General features: G+C 40.6%; 1 protein-coding gene across 1 annotated transcript in view; it reads left to right on the top strand.

Moving 5' to 3' along the window:
- Nucleotides 1-24,374, top strand: part of kcnq1.2 (potassium voltage-gated channel, KQT-like subfamily, member 1.2) — a 337,327-nt gene that overhangs the window by 128,766 nt on the left and 184,187 nt on the right. The window contains exons 12-14 of the mRNA XM_048607651.1: nucleotides 10,494-10,520; nucleotides 11,455-11,514; nucleotides 13,468-13,585. Of these exons, the coding sequence (XP_048463608.1) occupies nucleotides 10,494-10,520; nucleotides 11,455-11,514; nucleotides 13,468-13,585 (205 nt within the window). The remainder of the gene's footprint in view (nucleotides 1-10,493; nucleotides 10,521-11,454; nucleotides 11,515-13,467; nucleotides 13,586-24,374) is intronic.

Raw genomic sequence — 24,374 nt, 5'->3', positions numbered from 1 at the left:
TACTCTATATTGTCCCAGAGCTGCTCTTCCATTCAGTAAGATCATTACTGAACTGGTAAAAACTGAAAGAATTGCAGATGCTGTAAATCAGGATGAAAATCAAAGTTGCTGCAGAAGCTCAGCAGGTCTGGCAGCATCTGTGAAGAAAAAATCAGAGTTAGCATTTTGGGTCCGGTGACCCTTCCTTAGAACTAATGGTAGCTAGGAAAGCTACTGATGGCAGCTACCATCAGTTCTGAGGAAGGGTCACTGGACCCGAAACATTAACTCTGATTTTTTCTTCACAGATGCTGCCAGATCTGCTGAGCTTTTCCAGCAACTCCAGTTTTTGTTCTGACTGATCTGGCCTTAGCATAAACTCCACTTCCATGCCTATTTCCCATAACCCTTTATACCCTTATTGTCTCTCTTCACTTTGACTGTATTAAATTATCCAGCCTGCACAGCTCTCTGGGATGTAGAATTCCAAGGTTTCACAAACCCCGAGAGAAGAAATTCCTCCTGACATCTCCATCTTAAAAGGGGAATCCTTATTCTGAAATTATGCTTCATGGTTCTAGATACCCCTCCATATCTTAAATATTTTGGAGAAGATCAGGGATACTATCACCAATGTTCAGGGGAGATAATGGTGTAATGGTAAATCACAAGTGAACTTGTAATCCAGAGGCCTAATGCTCTGGGAGCATGAGTTCAAATTCCACCATGGCATTGATTGAATTGGTATTCAAGTATTAAAATCCGGAAATAAAAAGGTTTCGCTCTGTAATAGTGACATTGAAACTATTAACAAAAATTAATATTGGGCAGCGCAGTTGCCATAACAAGCTGTGTGGACATCCAAATTTCCTTAGCCTGCTGAGGAAGTAGAGGCGTTGGTATGTTTCTTGACTGTAGCAGCAACATGGATGGACCAGGACAGATTGTTAGTGATATTTACTCCTGGAAACTTGAAGCTCTCAATCATCTCCACCTCAGCACCATTGATACAGACAGGAGAATGTCCTCCACTCTGCTTCCTGAAGTTAATCACCAGCTTCTTCATTTTGCCAACATTGAGGGAGAGATTGTTGTCTTTAAACCATGCCACAAAACTTTCTATCCCTTTCCTGTACTTTGTGTCTTGACATTATTTGACATCTGACCCACCATGGTGGAGTCATCAGCAAATTTGTAAATGGAGTTAGTGAATTTGGCCACATGGTCATGAGTGTACAAAGAGTATAGTAAGGGGTTGAGTACACAACCTTGCGGGGCACCAGTGTTGAGGATTACTCTGGAGGATTTGTTGTCACCTATACTTTCTGGTTGTGGTCTACAGGTCAGCAAGTTGAGGATCCAGTTACAGAGAGGGGAGCAGAGTCTTAGGTCTTGGAGTTTGGAGATGAATTTGGTTGGAATTATGGTTTTGAAGGCAGAGCTGAAGTCAATAAATAGAACTCTGACATAACTGTCCTTATTATCCAGATGTTCCAAGAATGAGTGTAAGGCCAGGGAGATGGCGTCTGCCGTGGACTTGTTGTGACAGTAGGGAAATTGTAGTGGATGAAGGCAATCTGGGAGGCTAGGGTTGATGTGTGCCATTACTAACCTCTCAAAGCACTTCATAATGATGGATGTCAGAACCACCAGGCTGTAGTTATTAAGGTGTGTTGCCTGATTTTCCTTTGGCACAGGGATGATAGTGATCTTGAAGCAGGTGGGAACCTCACATTGTGGTAAGGAGGGGTTAAAGCTATCAGCGAATACTTCCACCAGCTGTTCCATGTAGGATCTGAGTGCATGGCCAGGGATTCCATTTGGGCCAGTCACATTCGTGGTTTCAGCCTTAAGCAGGCCGATCTGATGTCTGTGGTGGTGACTGTGGGTACAGGTGCACCTGAGATTTTTGGGGCAGGTGATGTCACTTCATTGACCTTCTGTTCAAGACGAGCATAGGATGCTTTGAGCTGATCAGGGAGGGATAAGCCTATGACTCTACTGTACTTAGCTTTGTAGCCTGTTATGTTGTGTAAGATTTGCCACATTCAATGTGTGTTCATGTAGTTAGTCTGGGACTCTAGCTTAGTCTGGTATTGTCTCTTGGTGTCCCTGATAGTTTTGCAGAGGTTAGCTAGATTTCCTGTGTAGGTCAGTATCACCCGACATGAATGCCTCAGGCCTGGACTTCAGTAGGGAGTGGATCTTCTGGTTCATCCTTGGTTTCCAGTTGGGGAACACTCAGATGAACTACTTTGACACACAGTCCTCTAAAGACTTACTGATAAAGGCTGTGACATGTTTATTTAGGTTGGCAGCTGAGTTCTTGAATATCGACCAGTCATGTCGGAGCTTATCTGTTACCTCAGGCCAGACTGTATGACTTTTTGTACTGGATCTTCAAGCTTCAGTTTCTGCTTGCAGGCGGGGAGAATGAGCACAGCCTTATGGTCTGATATACCAAAGTGTGATTGGGGGCTGGAGGGGTAGACATCTTTGATTGTATAGCAATGGTCCAGGGTGCTTTTGCTTCCAGAGCGACAGGAGACGGTATCTTGGTAACACACTGTTGTGGTTGGCCTGGTTGAAGTCACTGGCTACGATGAACAAAGCCTCAGGATATTCCGTCTCAAGGATATTTGTAGCAGTGTATTATTTCATCAAGTGCGGTCTTCACTTCTACATAGGGTGGGCTGTAAATTGCCGTTGGAATATCAGAAGAAAACTTCTGCGGCAGGTAGTATGGATGGTATTTCACCATGAAATATTCTAGATCCGGGGGGTAGTAACTCACCAAGTTCTTCATATCTGAGCACCACATTGATCAGGAGGCAGACCCTTCTGCTCTTGCCTTGCCTGAGGACGCCGTGCCGTCCATATGGTGGATTGAGAAACCTGCAGCTTATAAGGCACAGTCATGTGAAGCAGTAATAAGCAATATGTCTGTAAAACAGGGCACACAGCAGTCTCTCAATTCCCTTTGAAAGGTCTAGCTTTAAGTTCACCAAGCTTGTTTTCAATAGCTTGGACATTTGTCAGGAGTATGCTGGGGACGGGACTTGAAACCATGAACTACTACAGAGAGTTGGAACACAGTCCTGTCCATCACAAAAACTAGCTTTCCTTCCATTGACTCTATCTACACTTTCCGCTGCCTTGGGAAAGCAGCCAACATAATCAAAGAACCCTCCCACCCCGGTCATACTCTATTCCACCCTCTTCCATTGGGCAGAAGATTCACAAGTTGGAAAACATGTTTCAACAGATTCAAGAACAGCTTCTTCTCTGCTGTAATCAGACTTCTTTATGGACCTGTCATATATTAGAGGTGATCTTTCTCTGCACCTTGTCTGTAGCTGTCACACTATTCTGTGTTCTGTTCTATGCCAACAGCATAGGTTCAATTTCTGCATTGGCTGAGGTTACTATGAAGGACTCTCCATCTCAAACTCTCCTCTTACCTGAGGTACGGTGATCCTCAGGTTCAACCCCATCAATTTTCTCTCTAATGAAGTCAAAGTTCTTAAATGTTCTGGTGAGAATTTGTGTACCAGAATGTTTTAGTATCATTAATGTGTACTTACTCTCTAGTATAGACTTGTCTGTCAGGGCACTACTATGTTTCTCAGATGTTACTAGTTATTAATTACAATGTAGTCAATCTGATCTGTTTATCAAGGCTGAGCCACTCTTCTGCTGAAGATTTCATGTGGCCATTCTTCTCTCCTTGGTATCAATAACTTAAAGTTATACTAATAAGAAGGATTGGTGGCAGTGGGTCGACCCAGAGTATACCACATGGTTCTAGTGGACACGCCACAACATTTAGCATGGTGAACAGCAGTGTGGGTTTTGGCCAGATTGTGCGGCCTGAAGCAACCTCCAGCTCTAAAAAAGCCACAGCCGTCTGAGGAAGAGCAGGAAAATATTCCAACAGAAGCTGATTGGATCTTTAAATATTGAGCAGCTCAAAAACACCCAGAGTCTGTTAGCTTCTGTAAAATCAACAGGATCAGTTTGTGCAAATGCAGCAGCCAGCAATTTAAAAAGGCTGCATAACTGATAACAGTACTAGACATGTCTCCAGAAGCTTAAAACAACTAGAAATAGTGAACAATGTTGAAAAAGCTTATGAATATCGTGCAGTCTTACCAGAGATGCAGGAGGAAAAATTTGAATCATACACCTGAGAAAAAGCAGTCGATATCAGACAGCCAAAATAAATTAAGTCCCTTAGAGAATGGAGAAGAATTCTTACATTTAAGAAAGAAATTCTAGGCTGAGAAGTTACAAGAAAACTTAACTTTCTGTATTTAGTAAATAAGCATTTGTATCATCGTTTAAAATTATCAGTAAAAGACACAAAAAAAACTTGGAAAGAAATTTGTTAAGAAAGTCATTAAAACTAGCAGTGTAATTTAACTAATTAGTGAAAAAATGTAAAGCATTTCAACAATTTTCAAACATTTAAATTATTTTGTACAGAGTAAAGAGGATGATTCTGAAACATTTAGAAGTTTTCAATTTTAACAGATTTTAGAGGAAATTTCTGTAAAGAAAAATAAGAAGATAGACAGACAGACAGACATAAAAGAGCCTTTACTAAAACAGCAAGGCTCCTTAATGAAAATGGTTATTAAAAATGCATCCTCATTATCCCATATTTAAAATTATGATAAAGATTTAAAACAATTTGCTGAAGAAAACTCCATATTTATTACAATTGAAGTGATTGTACAATTTCCAATACTAAACAACAAAACCAGCTACATCTACAAAAAAAACTTCCTACAATAGCTTTCAAATAAATCATTCAATTAATCAAAATAACAGCATAAATCATTCAATTAATAGAAGTAACCGCAGTTAAATACAGAGGAGGTGGAGAAAGCGATTATGCCTCTAACAGATTTAAGATTACAGATACTTGAGACAGGAAATTAAACTTTACTATTTATGTGTCTGTAGAAGATTTTGGGACTTTTCCTTTATTTTAACAACCAGTTTTTTTTAAAAATAATTCCTTTTTGCTTCTCTTATTTGTTTTTCAGTTGTCTTTTGAACATTTTGTAATCAGCTTGGTTCGGAATTGTAGTTTCTAACTGAAACCTGTCATAAGCATGCTCCTTCTTCTATCTTAATTTCTATCGCCTTTTTTATCCAGTGAGCTCTGGATTTGTTTACTTATCTTTCCTGGTTTAAGGGATCATGTCTTGACCGTATCTGAACCATCTCTTCTTTGAAGGTAGCCTATTATTCAGCTAATTTTTCTAGGTAGCCTTTGTCTTCAGACTATCCAGCTGAGTTCTGTTCTTGCCGCATTGAAGTTGGTTACCCTAGTCAGTTCTTACTCTGGATTGTCCATTGTATGTTTTCCACGATCTTCCTTACACAACAATAATCACTGTTCCCTAAATGTTCCTCCATGTTTACTAGATCTACTCGGCTCACCTTGTTCCCAAGAACGTAATCTAGCAGTGCCTTCTTTCTTGTTGGACTAAACATACATTGATGTAGAAAGTTCTTCTGAACACAATCCAAAAATGCTTGCGCTTCTCTGTCCTGAACACTACCATTATCTCAGATAATTAAGGTCCTCCATTATAACTGCTTTAAACTGCTTGCACCTCCTTGTACTTTCCAGACAGGTTTGTTCCTTTACATTGTTCCCACTAGCAGATGGTCAGTAGATTACATTGATGAAATGTAATTGCACTCTGCACTTTTCTGTCCTTGAACTCTCTAATACATCCTGTTTCCCAAATACTGCAATGTTCTCTCCAACCAAGCTCCCACCCTTCCTCATTTTCTCCCTTTCAAGAACACCTTATAAGCAGAAATATTTAACACCCCTCCCGCCCTTCCTTCAGTCAGATATTTATTATCACTACACTATTATAATTCACTCTATACATTCACATGCACACAGTGTAGTATTGATTGAGATTATTTTCATTTCACCCTTACTTCAACTCCACTTATTAATTTGGTATTCTCTAATGTACTGCTGTCTGGATCTTTCAATATTTTGTTGGATATCCTGGCATTGCTGTCTAATATTCTCTCCTGATTCTCTCATCACTGCAGAGTTAGTATAAAGCTTCGCCAATAGCAAATTCCCTCTCAAGGAAGTTCGACCTGGCTTTGTCCAGGTGCAACACATCCACTCTGCACAGGTGCCATCTCCCTTAAATCCAGTCCAAGTGCCCAGAAAGTTCAAGCTCTTTCTCCAACACCATATTTTCAGCAATGCATTCAACTGTCCCCTCCTTCTATTTCTGTATTTACTGGCGCATGATCATGGAAGTAATCTGGAGATTACTACATCTGAGGTTGTGCTTGCTTATTTATTACATTGCTGCCTAAATTCTGATTTTCTTTATTTATTCATTGATGGGACGTAGACATCAGCGGCCAGGATGCTCCCCCTTCCTATTGATGTTATTGATACCAACGTTGACCATGACTTCTGGTTGAAATGCTCTCCTAGAAGAATGTCCTGCAGCTGTCTGTGACATTTTGATCCAGCAACAGGGAGACAACGTACCATCCTGGAGTCAGCCTATGGCCACAGAAAAACATTGTGCCTTCCCTTCACTGCTGAATCCCTGATCTTTACTGTGGTTCCATTCTTCCTTTTTCCCCTCCAGTACTGCTAGACCTGTCACTTGCTGCAATCCTTTGTGGAAGCATCACCCTCTCTGGTATCCATAATGGAAAACCGATTCTCTGGCGGGATCTGAGGGCCTCCGGCACTAAATGCCAGGTACTTTTTGGACTATCTGACAGTCACCCATTCAACATCTGCATGTCCCTGAACAGAAGTTAGAATTGCTTCTGGATTATGAAAGAAGCCCAGAGCAGACTGAGTGAACATATTTATTTCTTATACAAGTGCAGCAGTAGATACCTTCATTGGAGCATATATTTTCCTATGATATACACTCTCTTTAGAAGTTGCAGATCAACCATTCGAAGGCTAATAGATAAGTCACATGATTCAGATATCACAGAGATCATGCATGCTGATGGTCTCAATTGGAAACATGGGTAATTTACTGCTGATGATTAATAGATGAAAAGAGTACCATGGAGGATTTGCTGATGGGGAAAAAGGAATATACGGATTAATGATCATGCAACTGATTTCAAACTGGAGTGAATGTTACCATATTACCAGACAAAATCCCTTGTTGAAAAGAATGAAAATGTAACCATCTGAGAGAAAACTGCATGTCACAGGTATAACACTTCTCAAATTCAAAGGAATGATATCAGTCGTTTTAAAAGCCAGAGACCAATATTACGTCAAACATATGTACATGATCTGAAACTATCACTTCACTTCTGAGCGGAAAGCTTGCTTCACACTTGAAATTCAACAGCATGTTGAAGAACCTAAACCAGCTCAGTGGTCAAATACCAGTGATCAACCTAACTAAACTTAGCAATAGAAAGAAGTCTCAGAAGAATGTCTGCTGAATCTAAGAGAAAATATATTATAATTACATAGGTTTCTGACAACTCTTTGTGGTTGAGAGATCAAAAGATACTACTTATATCACAGATTTGGAGAGATTATTCAATTGTCTTCCAACCGCGGATTAATCTTCGAAATCGACTCGCTGGATATCCTTGACACCACAACCACCAGGAGTAGACTCTAGATACAGTCAATTCAGCTGTTAATGAGAAGCAGCACCAAACAGCTTTCCTGTATATAATTGAACCTGATAAAATAACAATGCTAACCAGAAGAATACATAGAAGGATTACATGTGAGTTCACCTAGTTAAAATATAAAAGGAAGAATATCATTTATTTCAGAAACATATCCATCTTCTCTGCCTCAAGTTGAGGAAACTAAAGATCATCCATGAGAGAGGAAAGTTTATAAAGTAATATCGAAGCGTCTGCAAAGGACATTTGGGAAATCAACAATTCGACCAAAGTTACAGTTTATCAATCAATTGGACCTGAATGTTTTATCTCCCAGTAGCAGACTTCCAACGCAACTGAGTCATCAGTCATTCATAAAGTCAGATTCTCCAGGAGAGCATGGGAAAGTGGTGAAACCATTTATTTGAAACAATGGTATTAGTTATTTAATAAACAGAATAAAAGCTTGGGGGTGGGGGAGGTGTAGTGGAGGAGATATTTTATGAGACAGTTAGTATCTGAAAAGGTTAAGTAACATCATGAAATAAGGTCCACCCAAAAGGATATAAAGGACTGTTCCTGGGAGCAGCTAACCAGTTGATTAGTTATCTCAAAATTGTGTACCATATTATTTCAGTGACAGTAATCTGTACTTACACTTAGGCATAACCTTGTGTCACACAAGAACACATCGTGTATTTCAGATGCAATATAACTAGCTATCAAGACTGAATCTCTCTTCTGCCGAAGACTTTGTGAGGACATGTTCCCCCACTTGGTCAGTAACTCAGACTAATATCAACAAGAAGGATTCGTGGCAGTGAATCTTCTCAAGGCATTAGGTGTAAAGCATTTTGTGATGCTCTGACACTGCTAAACAAAAATAAATAAATAAATTTAAGTGCTTATTTTGTTCACAATTGTAACACTGGAGTGATCTACAATCCTGTGATTCCAGCAGGTAACCATACCTATCGGAAACACTGGTAAAGAATTGGGGAAAGAATCTGAAACTGTCCTTTCAGCAGGCATAGTATCCTTTCTAGGAGTAGAGGGAATCATTCCTATTGTATATAGTTTTCTTTGGGTACTCTATTATAGAAAGGCCCTAGAAAACAGTGGAAAAGCTTCAGCACAGATTGGTCAGAATAATACCAGTCACATAACGTTATAGTTAGATTTATTATATGGCTCTGGAAGGATTAATACTGAGGAGTTTTCAGTTGCCACCCACAATGATGATGTCATATGAATTTGTGGCAGAATGGCTTAGGATTTTGAAGGAGTGAGACCTAAAATCTGGTCCTCCTCAAAATCTGTAACAATATTTTTATATCAGTGTAACCTGGAATCAGTTGCTAACGTGATAAATTATATCCTGTTAACTACAAGAGTCAGTTCGGTTTAGATCAACAAGTAGGTTTCTTCTACCACACTGAACCAACCAGGCCCTGTGGTTTTCTACACGTAACAAGGATGGTGACAGCAATCTTCATCATGAGCAGCATCTTATGCAGGGTCGTGATTTAGAATGCTCATGCAGCAAGGTTATTAAGTGAGACTTTTTCAACAGAGCTGGGAGAGTAAAGGTGTGACCTGATAGAGAATTCAAGAATATGATTGAATAGTTTTTTTTTTAGTTGATGAGTGCAAACAGTGATGAGAGCATGCAAATTTGTTGTGTTGATTAGAAACAAAAATGAAGAGGAGATTAAAATGTGATTTTTTAAATGTTAGGGATGCCTGCTTTTTCTTTGACTAATTGAAAAAGATCTTTTACATTCTCTTGAACCACCTAAACAAGTCCTTATTCAAGAAAATGATAACGCTGCACTGGAGAGTTACCCCAGATTATGTACTCCACCCTTCTTGCCTGCTTCAACTTTGTAACTTTATTTTAGTTTGCTTAGTCAATTTCATGGTTTGTCAATAAGTAAAACATGAGCTGTTATTTTATCCTGACAGCCATGAGCCTTGACTTTAACTTGAGGTGAGAATTGTAAGTGGAAAATTGAGGAAACAGTAAACTTAATTCTGCCAGTGTGAGGCTTGGGCAATTTTATCATCTAGACCCCATCTATATGCCCCCAGTTGCTAACTGACCTAGGACCAATTGGGCAGTGGATTGTTTGGTGACGTGTGCCTCTGGTGTGAACCAATCGAAAGGTCTCTCGTGTTCATGTAAGTTACTGGGAGGAGCTCCTTCTACCGCAAGGAAAGCACAGAAGTTTAAAAAACCTACTTGGGCCCCTTTACATCCTAACTCTCCTACCGACTAGCTTTACCTGGTCAGAAACTCATAACAGTTTCTCCTCACAAGCCTCAGGATAAAACATCAGTCAGATCTCTATGCCATCATTAGAGACCAATGTATGTATTTAAGGAAGGATCTCTCCACTTTCTAGGAGCTATCCCTCCTATTTGATCAGAACAGCTGGTTAAAAAAGATGATAGTAGGTTCGGTTCTTGGGTGACCTATACTTCCCTCTCTCACAGTTTCTGATAGTCCGGTAGAATTAAGATTGTTATTTTATGACCTTGAACAGCAAGATAGACCACTTGTCAAAAATGTTATCTTCTCTGTTTACCCCAATTGTTTTGTAAAACTAGAATGTGTGCTCATCTATTTAGCATTAGCTCAAGACTTTTGACAAGTTTGATGAATAATAATTTTTTTTTGTTTGAGCTGACTTGTACTCATTGCATGAGGTGATTTTCAGTGAAGTTTTTTTCAATTGTTCTTGAAACCTTTCAGCCGTAGATATTTGTTAGCAGAAGGACTGAATCAGCTGGTTCATAGTGAGACTGACGCTCAGAAATAATCTCACACGCTTGCCTTTTTTCTGCTTTGTCAGGTCTTACAAGGATGTTTAGACAATCTGGTAAGTCTGCTTTAAAGTAATCACTATTCAAATCCTGTAGTCTGAACTGTGATTGTTGAGGAATTAATTTTGCTTTTGTCTCGACTCTGTTCTCCATATATAATTTTCCCCATCAGTTCTCATCAATGCTTATTCCTTCTCCATTTAATTCTCTTATGGAGTGTGGAAAATTAAACAGATGGTTGATTTTAGTGCTTTCTCATTATTTCAATTATGCATTTGCATATTATCATTGGTGCCTACTGTTGTTACAGTATATAATTGTTCACTAATCTGTTTGGCTTCTTCATGCTCCATTAATAATTCATTTCTGAAATCAGCGGCTTGAGATAAATGCAGCATTATTTTGGGGGTAATACTTGTTAATGAATGTCAGTGTTATCACACACTCATCTGTCTCGCTTCCTGTCTGCTTTGAATGCAGAATGAGCTTTGTCAATGACAGTCTAAGCATTTGTTTCCATTGTGCAACTCCCAAACCAAGCGATTCACTTAAGCATGTATAATAAGCAGTCATTGTCTGTTCCTTGATTAATATGTGCTGGTAAATGATTTATTATGTACAAAGATCCAAGAACTTACTAAATGCAATTTTTATAATGCAGACTTTACAAAAATTGATTCACAAATTCTATTAACTCTTGAAGTAATCTTTATATTCTTGATTATCAAATTATTAACAAGTCTTCTTTCCAATAACTTCAACTTGACTCGAGTCATATCCTTTCATCTTATTCTAGCACTTTAAATAACTTTCCACTAGTGAAGCTCTTGTCAACCTTGGCACATACAAGCTGTAATGTCTTACCTGGCCCATATTAGACATATTGTCTCACTCCTAACAGCTGCATATTTGTCTTCCCTTTTTGATCGAGATTAGTTATTTTGTTTTACACCTTGCTCGTGGTTTCTGCCTTTGACTTTTTGCATGCAGGTCGACAGCTTTCCTGGTCTTCCTTAACCATCTGTACCTCAAGCTGTCCCTCATCACCAGGTACAAGATAATTATCAAAAGATCATTTTTTGTTGAATAGAATAGCCTTTTGTTCAAGAGGTGAACATATGTGTATAGTTCAAACAGTTTTATTTTTGATTAGACTCCTACAATGTTTAATAATTTCTGTTGTGTATAATTCCAGAGCAGTAATATCACTCATAGAACTTTAAATATGTGTTGTATTCCATATTCTGTTTACTTTCTTGTGAGCTGTTTCCAAATGAAGAAATTATTTTCAATTGCAATTTAGTATCTCATGATAAGAATTTTTATTTATAATATTGTTAATTATTTTTAAAACTTGGTTCCCCTTCACCACCATTGTTAGATTATTCCTTCAGTTTGTAATCTGCATGCATTTATATTGAACAGGGGACATCTTTGATGAACCAATGCACAGGCCATAATGCAATGCACAACCTTGAGAAAAAAACTTGTCCTTGCTGTTGAACTCTGATTGGCTTATAGAGTTGTAAAATTGTACAGCACAGAAACAGACCCTTCAGTCGAACTTGTCCCATGCTCACCAGATATCCTAAACTGATGTAGCCCCATTTGCCAATATTTGGCTCATATCCCTCTAAACCCTTCCAATTCATGTACTCACCCAGATGCCTTTTAAATGTCGTAACTGTACCCACCTCCACCATTTCCTTTGGCAGCTCGTTCCATACATGCACCACCCTCTGCGTGAAAAAGTTACCCCTCAGGTCCCTTTTAAACCTTTCCCCTCTCACTTTAAACTTTTGCCATTTAGTTTTGGACTCCCCTACCCTGGGAAAAAAGACCTTGTCTATTCACCCTATCCATGTCCCTCATGATTTTATTAACCTCTATAAGGTCACCTCTCAATTTCTGATGCCCCAGGGAAAAGAGGCCCCAGCCCATTCAGCCTTTCTCCATTGCTCAAACCCTCCAAACCAGGCTACATCCTTGTAAATCTTTTCTGCATCCTTTCAAGTTTGACAACATATTTTCAATAGCAGGAAGACCAGAACTGAACGCAGTTTTCTAAAAGTGACCTTACCAATATCCTGTACATCTGCAACATGATGTCCCAATTCCTATACCCAATGCACTTAGCAGTGAAGGCAAGCGTACCAAACGCTACGTTCACCAGTCAGTCTACCTGCAACTCTACATTCAAGGAACTATGCACCTTCACCCATAGGTCTCTTGTTCATCTACTCCCCAGGGCCCTACCGTTAACTGTGTAAATCTTACCCTGATTTGCCTTACCAAAATGCAGCACCTCACATTTATCTAAATTAAACTTCATCTGCCACTCCTCAGCCCATTGGCCCATTGGGTCAAGGTCCCGTTGAGATAACCTTTTTCTCTGTCCACTACACCACCAATTTTAGTGTCATTTGCAAACTTAGTAACCATACCTCCTAAATTCACATCCAAATCGTTTATATAAATGACAAAAAACAGTGGACCCAGCATGGAATCTTGCTGGTCACAGGCCTTCAGTCCAAAAAACAGCCCTCCACCACCACTATCTGTCTTCTACCTTCAAGCCAATTTTGTAGCCAATTGACTAGCTCCCTCTGGATCCATGTGATCTCACCTTGCTAACCAGCCTACCATGTGGAACCATAGCCTTGCTGAAGTCCATTTAGACAACATCTACTGCTCTGCTTTCATCAGTCTTCTTTGTCACTTCTTCAAAAAAACTCAATCAAGTTAGTGAGACCTGATTTCCCATGCGTAAAACCATGTTGACTATCCCTAATCAGTCCTTGCCATTCCAAATGCATGTAAATCCTGTCCCTCAGAATCCGACAACTTACCTACCACTGATGTCAAGCTCACCAGTCAATAGTTGCCTGGCTTTTCCTTACCACTTTTCTTAAATACGTTCTGTAACTTAGTTATATTGAATGTAAGTATTTATCTTGATTGATTTTTGATATTTTTTTTCTCTGGTGCCTTTTATTTTAAAAGTGAGAAAACGTGCTACTGAAGACAACCCAAATGATATTTCACGGACCAACAGCTTTACTGACGAAATGGATTTGATGGGTGAAGAATCACCACTCCCTGTGGTGACAGATGTATTACAGTAAGTTCAGACAGATTTTAAATCCATGTCATTTTTGCCAATCTAAACTGCCGTCTTTTGATAATCTCTGTACTAGGTTAGCTGGCGACAGTTTTGAAGTTAATGGTCTCTTAAAACAGTTAACCTTTGACAACCGAATGCAGATGTTTTCCAACATAAGCATACAAATAAAATTGGATCACAAAACTTAAATAATATTGTGCTCTGATTCTTTATGTACCTGCAAATTTGATCATACGATTTCATATTTAGGATTGAGGAAAGAGAGGTCAGAAAGTCAGGTACTAAAAAGTAATTGGCGATGGCAAAGGAATGAGAAATAAAATTCTGTGTTCCTTTCATTTCCTGTTCTGATGGTGAAGAAAAGACAGTTGAAGTCAAGCTATTGTTAAGTTTTGTAGCTGAAGAAAGACATCTTGAAGTAATTCCATGAACAATACATTCACAAAGGAGAATGAGGAACACGATGTACCACGCAAAGAGAAAAATAGGAATTCCTTTTCAATCAGTGCCACCAAAACTGATTATTTGATTCATTGCTGTTTGTGGGATCTTTCAGTGCACAACCTGCCTGTCATGTTTGCCTGGATAATATTAGTAACTTTGACTTACTTCCCACATCTAGAGATGCATGAAGCAGATGAAGCACTCCATCCTTTTCTATCCACAGCAATGTTCTCACATTGCTGACTAGCTGAAAATCTCCACTGACAATCTAGTACAATTTCATTTGGGTCACACCCTTCTACATCTGTTAAAAGCCCACAGCATAACTGTATAGATAGGCTGCAGTGACATGGACATCTCAGCTTAGCTGTCTGTTGAAGCTGATCGATGAACCTGGAGGCTGCTCTGAGCATTTTTTTTGCTCCAGTATTTGGTATAAAGTCCCAACAGTGGATGACTAGTAGGTTTTGAAGATTTCTGGTATGAAAAGCATGCAATTTCTTTTCTTGACTGTCTTTCAGATGTTTAGAAGGGAGGTGATGGCCTAGTGGTGTTATCGCTAGGCAATTCATCCAGAAACCCAAGTAATGTTCTGAGGACCTGAGCTTGAATCCCATGGTAGATGGTGGAATTTAAATTCAATAAAAATATAGAATTAAAAGTCTAATGGTGACCATGAAACCATTGTCAATTGTCAGAAAAATCATTAATGTTAATTAATATCCTTTCCCTTTAGGGAAGGAAACTGCCATCCTTATGTGGTTTGGCCTACAGGTGACTCCAGACCTACAGCAATGTGATTGACTCTTAAATTCCCTCTGGGCAATTAGTGACAGGTAATAAATGCTAGCCTAGCCAGTGATGCCCACATACCATGAATGGATAAAAAAAAATTGGACAACACATTTGCATATGGAAGCTGAGCTTGTTTTCATGGAAAACTTTTCACTGTTCACTGGTTGAAAAGTAATGATAGTTTACTTATTCTTCTACTGAACTCTTTGTCTATGGCTTCTTGGACAAGAAGCAAACCATCCAAATAGATAAAGTCCTGCACAGTATCAACAAACATTTTTTTGTTGATTCTTTTCAATCATCATTTTTTTTGTTTTCTTGGTGGCTAAACTGAGTCCCACTCTCTCTTAGCCTGATTGTTGATTGAATTAATGAACTTTTGCAGCTGTGTTTTGCTGTCTGATAGGTGTAAAGTGGGTGGAATCTTACAGGAGCCAGACCGACGTATGAGACATTTGGCAGAATTGTGTGAGAAGTGTGCCGCAATCCATCCTGACATCAAAGTAATTTCACGTTATCTTTTAAGCATTTCACACATGGCATGGCAGGATTCTAAAGTCACATACACCCAGCTCATGGACTGGACCAGGCTGCGTCTCCACGCTCTTTGTCTGCTCTCATTGTACTCACTCACTCTGAGTTTACCTGCATGTTCACAGCATCCCTGCTTTGAATTGGCTTACCTTGCCCTTTTGTGCTTTGTTCCTTCAGCCAAAGGTACCAGGCTCATATTACTGCTGGCTTGCTGACCCATTTAGTGGAAACATGAAGCTTGTTGGGTTTAGTCAGTTAAGGGGAATAGCCTTCACTTAGAGGCTTACTTGCACAGTAAGCCTTCAATATCAGCCCAGTCCCTACTTGGGGCTATCAGAGTCAGGATCCTCTGCTCATAAGGAGTGAGAAGCCTAATGTCAGGCAGCCCACCACCTATCTTGACTCTTTCTGGCTTATGTCGACTGTTTGCCTTCAGGAATGAGAGAGAGGCAGGTATTAGAGGAAATGAAAGTGGGCACCACAGCCACCACTGTTGGTGCAGGAGGGGAGATGACCCGAGTGAGTGAGGAGACAATGCAGAGGGCATGCAGTCAGAGGTTAAAGTGGGTGAGAGCACATGGGGAAGATATGGCAGGCAATAGTGAGAGTGATAGAGCATGAGCCTTGGAAAGAGGTGGGGACAGTAACAGAGACAGAGTGAGTGTGAGGAATCAGAAAGAGGTTGGTGGAACATACCTTGGTGAAGTGGAGAAGGACATTGACCTGCTTCCTAAAGTGCTGGACGTTCTTCTAGATAGCTGAAACTGCTTTAACTTGGGTGGCAATCTTGAGGCAGATTGGCATGGTCTGATGTTGTGGCCTCCACTGCTGCTCTTAATGGTCCTGGGTTGGCACTACGCTGATAAAGCAGGGCTCTCAGAACCCTGCCTGCAAAACCTGGCACTGATTTTCCCCTGTCTGCCGTGTTCATGGCAAATGTCAAGAACTGTGCGGGACAACTCAGGGCTCACAGTCCTTGTTTGGGTGCAGAATGGTCCTTTCAAGATGGCACACAGGTGCAAGGGATGCCAGTGAGCTCCAGAATATCGCCGAGTGGACAAGTTGTTTTGTGTGTGTGTGTGTGTGTGTGTGTATGAGAGAGAGACAGTGTGTGTGTTTTTGCTTGCATCTAAAATCTATTTATCTGTAATAAATAGTAATCCTTGTTAAGTACACACCAGTTTTCTGTTAGCCTGGGAGTAAAAGACAGTTACAGTACATTGGGGAGTTTTGTGTATTTTTATAAAATCTTTTTGTGATGAATCCAGGAATAGTGGGTCCTGATTTGCAGTGCACTATCCCACTGAGGTATGACATGGGACAGTGATGTCTAACTATTCTTCAACAATAATTTATTCTTTTGAAAGCGCAGTGGGCTATCCTGAAGCTATGAATGTCACTACGTACCAGCAAGTTTTTTTTCTTTAATTTGACTGTGTGTTATTTCAGGAGAAAATTAGTAACTTGTTGACATTATTAGACAAAGAAGGTTAGATCTTTGCCTGGACACATCCAGGAATTAGGTTCAAATTGAAGAAATTTAGCAGCAGTAATATCCTGGAAGTCATTATTTAATTAACCTCATTCAGGAAAGTCATGGTGATGTAGTAGGACGTAATCTTTAAGATAGCATTTAAGAAACATTGTTAACTTGAGGTGGAAGGAGTATCAGTACACCTCTCACTCAGTACATATGAATATGAATACTAGAAAACCAAAGTGGAAAATTACTCCAATATCCAGCGCGGACTTTTCCACACCTCAATGGCACAATTTTTTTTCAAACATGTACTTTATTGATTAAAGTATCTTTATATACGTACATAGTCACTAAAGCAGTTCGGTTCTGTACAGTAGCATAAAAAGAAACAAACAAACCAAAGGCATTTCTTTCTTGTACGTGAGTATATTTGCATGCATTTGACGTACCAGGTTGTCCAATAACTGAACGGACCCCCGTTTAACTTTGGCAGAAAGACTTTAGACAAAAAATTCAACAAAACTCTGCATTGGGTCTTCATATTTCCCTGTTTCTAAAATGTGGATGGCATTGCTGGCTTATTTTTCTGTTTAATTACAAGTGCCCTGATTAATATTAATTTTAATTTTTCTCAAAAGTGATTTTGAATGTATACTGAAAGAAAATTAGAAATTGAAACACATTTATTTGGCTGCTACATTGATATTTGAGTGTGCGATGAGTCCAATGCCATAATTAGTAATGTGGAATAATTTACATTTTCCCCAGTATACTGTTCGTGGACATGTATTGAATTGATTGTATATAAACGTCTGTTTAGGCTTCAATGTTACCATTCACTGCTGAAGTGATTTGTACCAAAGCATGAAATGGTTATCATTTTACAAAAAGCAAAGAATAAGGTAGGAAAATTTTAATCCACTAGTAAGGAGAAGTGAGATTAGTATTTGGGTCCGAGCTTTAGTACTGAAATTTATCTGTTTTCCTGGTATTTGTCTTTCCATTGGTATTATATAAGAAATAAAGATAAATTACAAGTTTGTGGACAGTTCTACTCCACCTAATATGATTGTGTATCTGACATCACTTTATATTACAATAGTCAAATATGGATATTATGTAGATTGAAAAGTAAACTTTTGGGGTGAATAACACGGAATGCCATTGTGTAAGGGCATTAGTGCAAGCACAGAATGGCCACCAAAAGTATGCAGAGCCAATCAGTACACAGTATTGATATGATGTCAGTACTTTGAGCTCAACATACTGGCTAATGCTGTTTCTTAACCTTGCACAACAAAACATATATTCAACGAATGACCCGAACAGCACAATTTAAAGGAATCACCATCTAACAACAATTGTTGTTAGTTAATTTCTTCTGGTTGTTGCTATGATTTTGCAACTGTTTACTACTTTCTTTAGCTAATTAAAATTGCAAAATTCACAGCGAGTGGTGAGGGAGATGCTGAATGACTTTTTGCTGACTTTGAGGCTTCTGTACAAATCAGCTGTTCCCAGACATGGTGGACTAGTAGCCCTTCAGCTTGGAGTAATGCCCAAATTGGAGAATGAACAGGACCATGTAAATCAGGACAGGTCGCTTTAATGGAAGCAGGAGGAGGGATGAAGAGTTGTCATCAAAAGGGTTTGTCCATTCCAGATGTTTAGGAAAGAATTTTCAAAGAACCTTAGCAAGGAACATGTGTGAAAGGACTCTATTTCATAAGGATGTTTTCACTGAAATTTACGGCTGGCTGCAGCCAAAACCACCACCTTAGAGCAGGCAAGGATCACATTGCTAGTGACTGTGAAAGTGACCTTTGTGATAAACCTCTCTGCATTTAGCTCCTTCCAGATTGGGCATGTTTGCAACATCTTGCAGTTTGCTGTCTATTATTGTGAAGAAATATCACTGAGACCCTCTTCATTGAGATAAAAGTATGTTTTTATCTTTTTGAGAGCAGCTGCAAAAGGAGCAAATGAGGGTTTTGCTCAGATTGCAGATGTAGGGTGTACTGACTGCATATATCAACTCTGCCCTCTATTGGAACCTGAAGGAATTCCATTCACTCAAGATCCAATCGGGTCAAGAATCACACAAAACCAGGTTATAGTCCAACAAGTTTATTTGAAAACACTAGCTTTTGGGGCATTGCTCCTTCATCAGGTGTGGTGAGAGAGGCATCAAGACACAGAATTTATAAGTAAAAGATTATCCAACTGATGCAAGTTTATCGAATAAACCTAAAATGGCTGGCTGACTCCATTCTGTAAAATCTTTAATCTGTTAGAAAGGAGATGCAGATTTTGAATGATTAAAATGCAAATCCCAGAATTTCTTTCAAGTCACTGCCCCGAGATAACTAAAGATTTTATCAGAGATGTATACGAGGATGCCCTCTAAGAATGGGATACGATGCTCAACTCATCGATTACCAGTTCCGACGGGCCACAGCAAGAAACCGTAATGACCTCCTCAGAAGATAGATACGGGATACTTCTGATAGAGTACCCTTCATTGTCCAGTACTTCCCTGGAACAGAGAAACTACGCCATGTTCTTCGCAGTCTTCAACACATTACCAATGATGATGAGCACCTCGCCAAGATCTTCCCCACACCTCCACTTCTCGCCTTCAAACAACGGCCAACCTTAAACAGACCATTGTTCGCAGCAAACTACCCAGCCTTCAGGATGACAGTGGCCACAACACCACACAACCTGCCATGGCAATCTCCTCAAGACATGTCAGATCATTGACATGGACACTACCACTGCACGTGGGAACACCACACATGAGCATGGCAGATACTCATGTGACTCAGCCAACATTGTCTATCTCATACATTGCAGACCCTATAACAACGGATGAATGGGCTCTGTGCAACAATCGACAGACAGGGATGTTCCCTCCCAGTGGGGGAGCACTTCAGCGGTCAAGGACATTCGGCCTCGGTTCCTCGGGTAAACGTCCTCCAAAGTGGACTTTGGGATACACAACAACACAGAGTCACCAAGCAGAGGCTGATAGCCAAGGTTCGTACCCATGAGGACGGCCTCAACCGGGATCTTGGGTCATGTCGCACTACAGGTGACCCCACCACACTGTACACTCTCTCTCTCACACACGCGCACATACATGCACACCCTCCCTCTTGCACCCGTGCACGCATACACATACACACACACTTGCACAGTTACACACATTTACTCACTCTCACACACACACTCACGCACAGTCAATCTCACACACTCTCACACACATGCACACACACTCAAGCTCACGTACACGCTCACTCGCACTCTTGCACGCTCTCATGTGCACTCACGCACTTACATGCACCCTCAGTCACACACTTAGTCTTGCACACGCCCTCACGCACACACCCGCTCACACTCTCACTCTCTCACACACATATACTCACTCACACTCACGCACTCTCTCTCAAACACACACACGCACACGTGCACATACACACTCACTCTCTCTCACACACTCTCACTCTCACACTCTCTCTCTCTCTCTCACACACACACACACACACACACACACACACACACACACACACACACACACACACACACACACACACACACACACACACACACACAACTCTATGGAGTGAATTTGCATTTGCAGGTACATTTTATTTTGTTCAAAAAACACACAATTTGTAGACATAGTCAGTCAGTCAGTGGGGCATTTCGTAAATTCCTGCTTTGGAAATGAAACCAGTCTGACTCCAGATTAAAACACAGATTCTAATGCATTGTCTGACCTGAGATGTCACCTCTTGTACACATTGATAAAACATTTAGTTATCTCGGGGCAGTGACTTGAAAGAAATTCTGGGATTGCATTTTAATCAATCAAAACCTGCATCTCCTTTCTAATTGAATAAAGAGTTGACAGGAGGGACTCATCCAGCCATTTTAGGTTTATTCAATACATTCCCATCAATTGTATGTTTTTTTTTTGATCTTTTACTTATAAATTCTGTGTCTTGATGCCTCTCTCACTACATCTGATGAAGGAGCAACGCTCTGAAATCTCGTGTTTTCAAATAAACTTGTTGGATTATAACTCTCACACACTCTCTCACACACATGCACACACACTCACATGCTCACACACATGCTGTCTCGCACTCTCACATGCTCTCATGTGCACTCAGATGCACTGACACAGACTCACGGACTCACACGCACTCTCAGTCACACACTCAATCTCACACTCAGTCTCGCACCTGCCCTCACGCACACACGCTCACACATGCACGCTTTTTGACCTAGTCCAACACCAGCACCTCCACAATATCCAATCGGTTTGTGACTATAGGTAGCAAATCATGCAGGCCAGTGTCTAGTATCCTGGCAGCAGTCAGACCAGATATTTCTGCCCAGTTCTGAACCGGAGATCTTTTGTGTGTGAAGTGAACGAGATATCCACTACGCTATAGGAATACAGCTGCCATGCTGCCTCCAGTCTGTAGCAGATTACTGTGTCAGCAATACTTAAGGCTCTGAAACAACCAAAAAGCTGACTACATGTGGCGAACTATCTGCTGATGACATGACTCATTCTGACTGTGCGCATGAATGCAGAGAATGCCATGCTGCTATACAAAATGTGATTGAACAGACTATTGGCATTTTGAATCAACATGTCTGCTGCTTGGACAGCTTTCAATAAGCCCTACAGTACTTGGCAGAGCAAGTGCTAAGATTAATGGTTGTTAGCTGTATACTGCAGAACTTTGATATCATGAGAGCTCTTGTCACCAGCTTGAACAACAAACAGGAGGAGAGACATGCAGTGGTGAAGAGGAAGTAAAGGAAGGGAGATGTGTCCTGTCAGACTTCTTCTGCACAGGTTTTCAGTAAAGAACTAAACTGAGTGCAATATTAGGAACCTCAACCCAACATTCACCAACACACCAAAAATCCAACACATTCCTTTCACTCTCGCTGACCAGCATGACCAGAATGCAAAAATGTAAGTCATGATGAAATAAATGTTCCAAATAAAATTTAAAAAACAAAGCATACTATGTTGAATGCAAAAACCAACGAAACACCTCTGCATTCCATTAGTAACTGTGTTCACTATGCCTTTGGTTGTCCCAGTACTCCTAAGCAGTGTTAACCCAGTGGCTGCAGCTTAGTCGATAGAATGCTGCTGAAGTTCGGTGGAAGAGACAGCAGATGCCCCATCTCAATCAACTTTGGCTTTAGAAGATCACACTGCGTATTGCACCTGCTCAACATAAATAGCATCTGTCTGGACAAGCTTAATGACAGCCAGCAGTAAGTGTTCTGACAGAGTTGCAATGGTGAGAGGATTAATGCTAATTTTGTTGTTAGAGGACCCCAAATTCACACTGTAAGAAGGCACTGCCACTCCATGGCGTGGCCACTACTACTCAATGCCTTGCCATTTCTGCAGTTTTAGTAATTTGTTGGAGGGTAGATTGCTGGAATACAGTAACACTACAAAACTCTTTTCCTCACAATCCTCAGCCATGGTGCTAGCAGTAATGTGAAATTCCACTGTAGCACTGAAACATTGATTGTCTGCTGCTTACACTGCAGTGGAGGCTGTGACATTTGCCATCAGATGCTGCATCTTTGTTGAGCTACAAGTGTCTGAACAGGGATCGTCACCACTTCTAGGCTGGAAATGACGCTTTCCAAGTTTTGTCTAGAGCCTTGTGACTAATTGTACTGGACTACTTTATGTTACTTTTTCGTTTTGATTTATTATTGTCACAAGGGCCTGAAATAATTCCACAGAGGTCAGTATCCTGTCATCAAGTCACCTTTTATTTACAAAGGAAAGTCCTTGACCCTGATCCAGCTTCCTCAGAGCCAGCTCTCAAAATGAGCAGAACCTCTGACACCCCTGTTTATATCTGTCAGCCAGAGTTTCCTGATTGGGGCTGTTAATCTGGTCCAGTCAGCGAACTCATATTCTGAGCTCCACCTGGCTGACCTTGTTATAACCACTACACTACTGAGATACGGTGAAAATCATACCTTACTTAAGTACATCAGGGTAGTAGAACAGAATGCAGAATACAATGTTACAGTTACGCAGAAGGTGCAGAGAAATATCAACTCTAATACATGGGAAGTCCATTCACAAGTCCGATAATGGCGGGTAAGAAGCGGTTCTTGAATCTGTTGGTATGTGTATTTAAACTTTTGTAACTCCTGCCCAATGGAAGGGGGTGGAGGAGAGTATAATTGGGGTGGTAGGGATCTTTGATTATGTTGGCTGCTTTCCTGAAGCAGAGGGAAATATAAGTGGAGTCAATGGAAGGAAAAAGCCTTTCTGAAGTTTGAGGTTCACTGGACTCGAAATGTTAACTCTGATTTCTCTCAACAGATGCTGCCAGACCTGTTGAGTTTTTCCAGCAGTTTCTGTTTTTGTCAATGGAAGGAAGGCTGGTTTGCATGTTGGACTGGGCTGTGTTCACAACTCTAACTTCTTGCAGTCTTGGGCAGAGCAGTTGCCGTACCAAACTGTGATGCATCTGGATAGGATGCTTTCTGTGGTGCATCTATAAAAATTGGTAAGTGTCATTGTGGACATGCCAAATTCCCTTAACTGTCTGAAGACATAGAGGCATTGGTGCACTTTCTCAACCGCAGTGTTGATGTGGATTGGCCTGGACATATTTGTTGGTGATATTTACACCTGGGAACTTGAAGCTCTCAAACATCTCCACCTCAGCACCATTGAGACAGACAGGGGTCTGCTTCCTGAAGTTGTTGACCAGCTCCTTCATTTTGCCAATATTGAGGGAGAGTTTGTTGTCTTTACATCAGCTCACAAAGCTTTCTGTCAGTCTCCTGTACTGTGTCTTGTCATTGCTTGAGATCCAACCCGCTCGGTGATGTCCTCGGCAAAGTTGTAACTGGAATTAGAGTTGAATTTGGCCCCACAGTTGTGAGTTTATAAGGATTATAGTAAGGGGTTGAGTAAGCTGCCTTGCGGGGCACTGGTGTTAAGGATCATTGTGGAGGAGGTGTTGGCGCCTATCCTTACTGATTGCAGTCTGCGGTCAGGAAGCCGATGATCCACTTGCAGAGAGGGAGCAGAGTCCTAGGTGTCAGAATTTGGAGATGAATTTGGAGATGAGTTTGGCTGGAAAAATGATGTTGAAACTGGAGCTAATGTCAATATGTAGGAGTATGACGTATCTGTCCTTGTTATCCAGGTGTTCCAAGGATGAGTATAGGGTCAAAGAGATGGCGTCAACTGTGGACTTATTGCGACAGTGGGCAAGTTGTAGTGAATCAGGGCAATCTGAGAGGCTGGAATCGATGTATGCCATTACTAACCTCTCAAAGCACTTCATAATGATAGATGTCACAACCACTGGGCGGTATTTATTAAGGCACGTTGCCTGATTTTTTTTTGTTGGCACTGGGATGACAGTGGTCTTCTTGAAGCAGGTGGGAACCTCACATCGGAGTAAGGAGAGGTTAAAGATGTCTGCAAATACTCCCGCCAGCTGGTCTGTG

This window comes from Rhincodon typus, chromosome 18 (assembly GCF_021869965.1).
Source record: "Rhincodon typus isolate 14 chromosome 18, sRhiTyp1.1, whole genome shotgun sequence".
Classification (NCBI taxonomy): domain Eukaryota; kingdom Metazoa; phylum Chordata; class Chondrichthyes; order Orectolobiformes; family Rhincodontidae; genus Rhincodon; species Rhincodon typus.
Note: the sequence above shows the minus strand (reverse complement) of the source record. Positions and strands in the feature narration are given on the sequence as shown.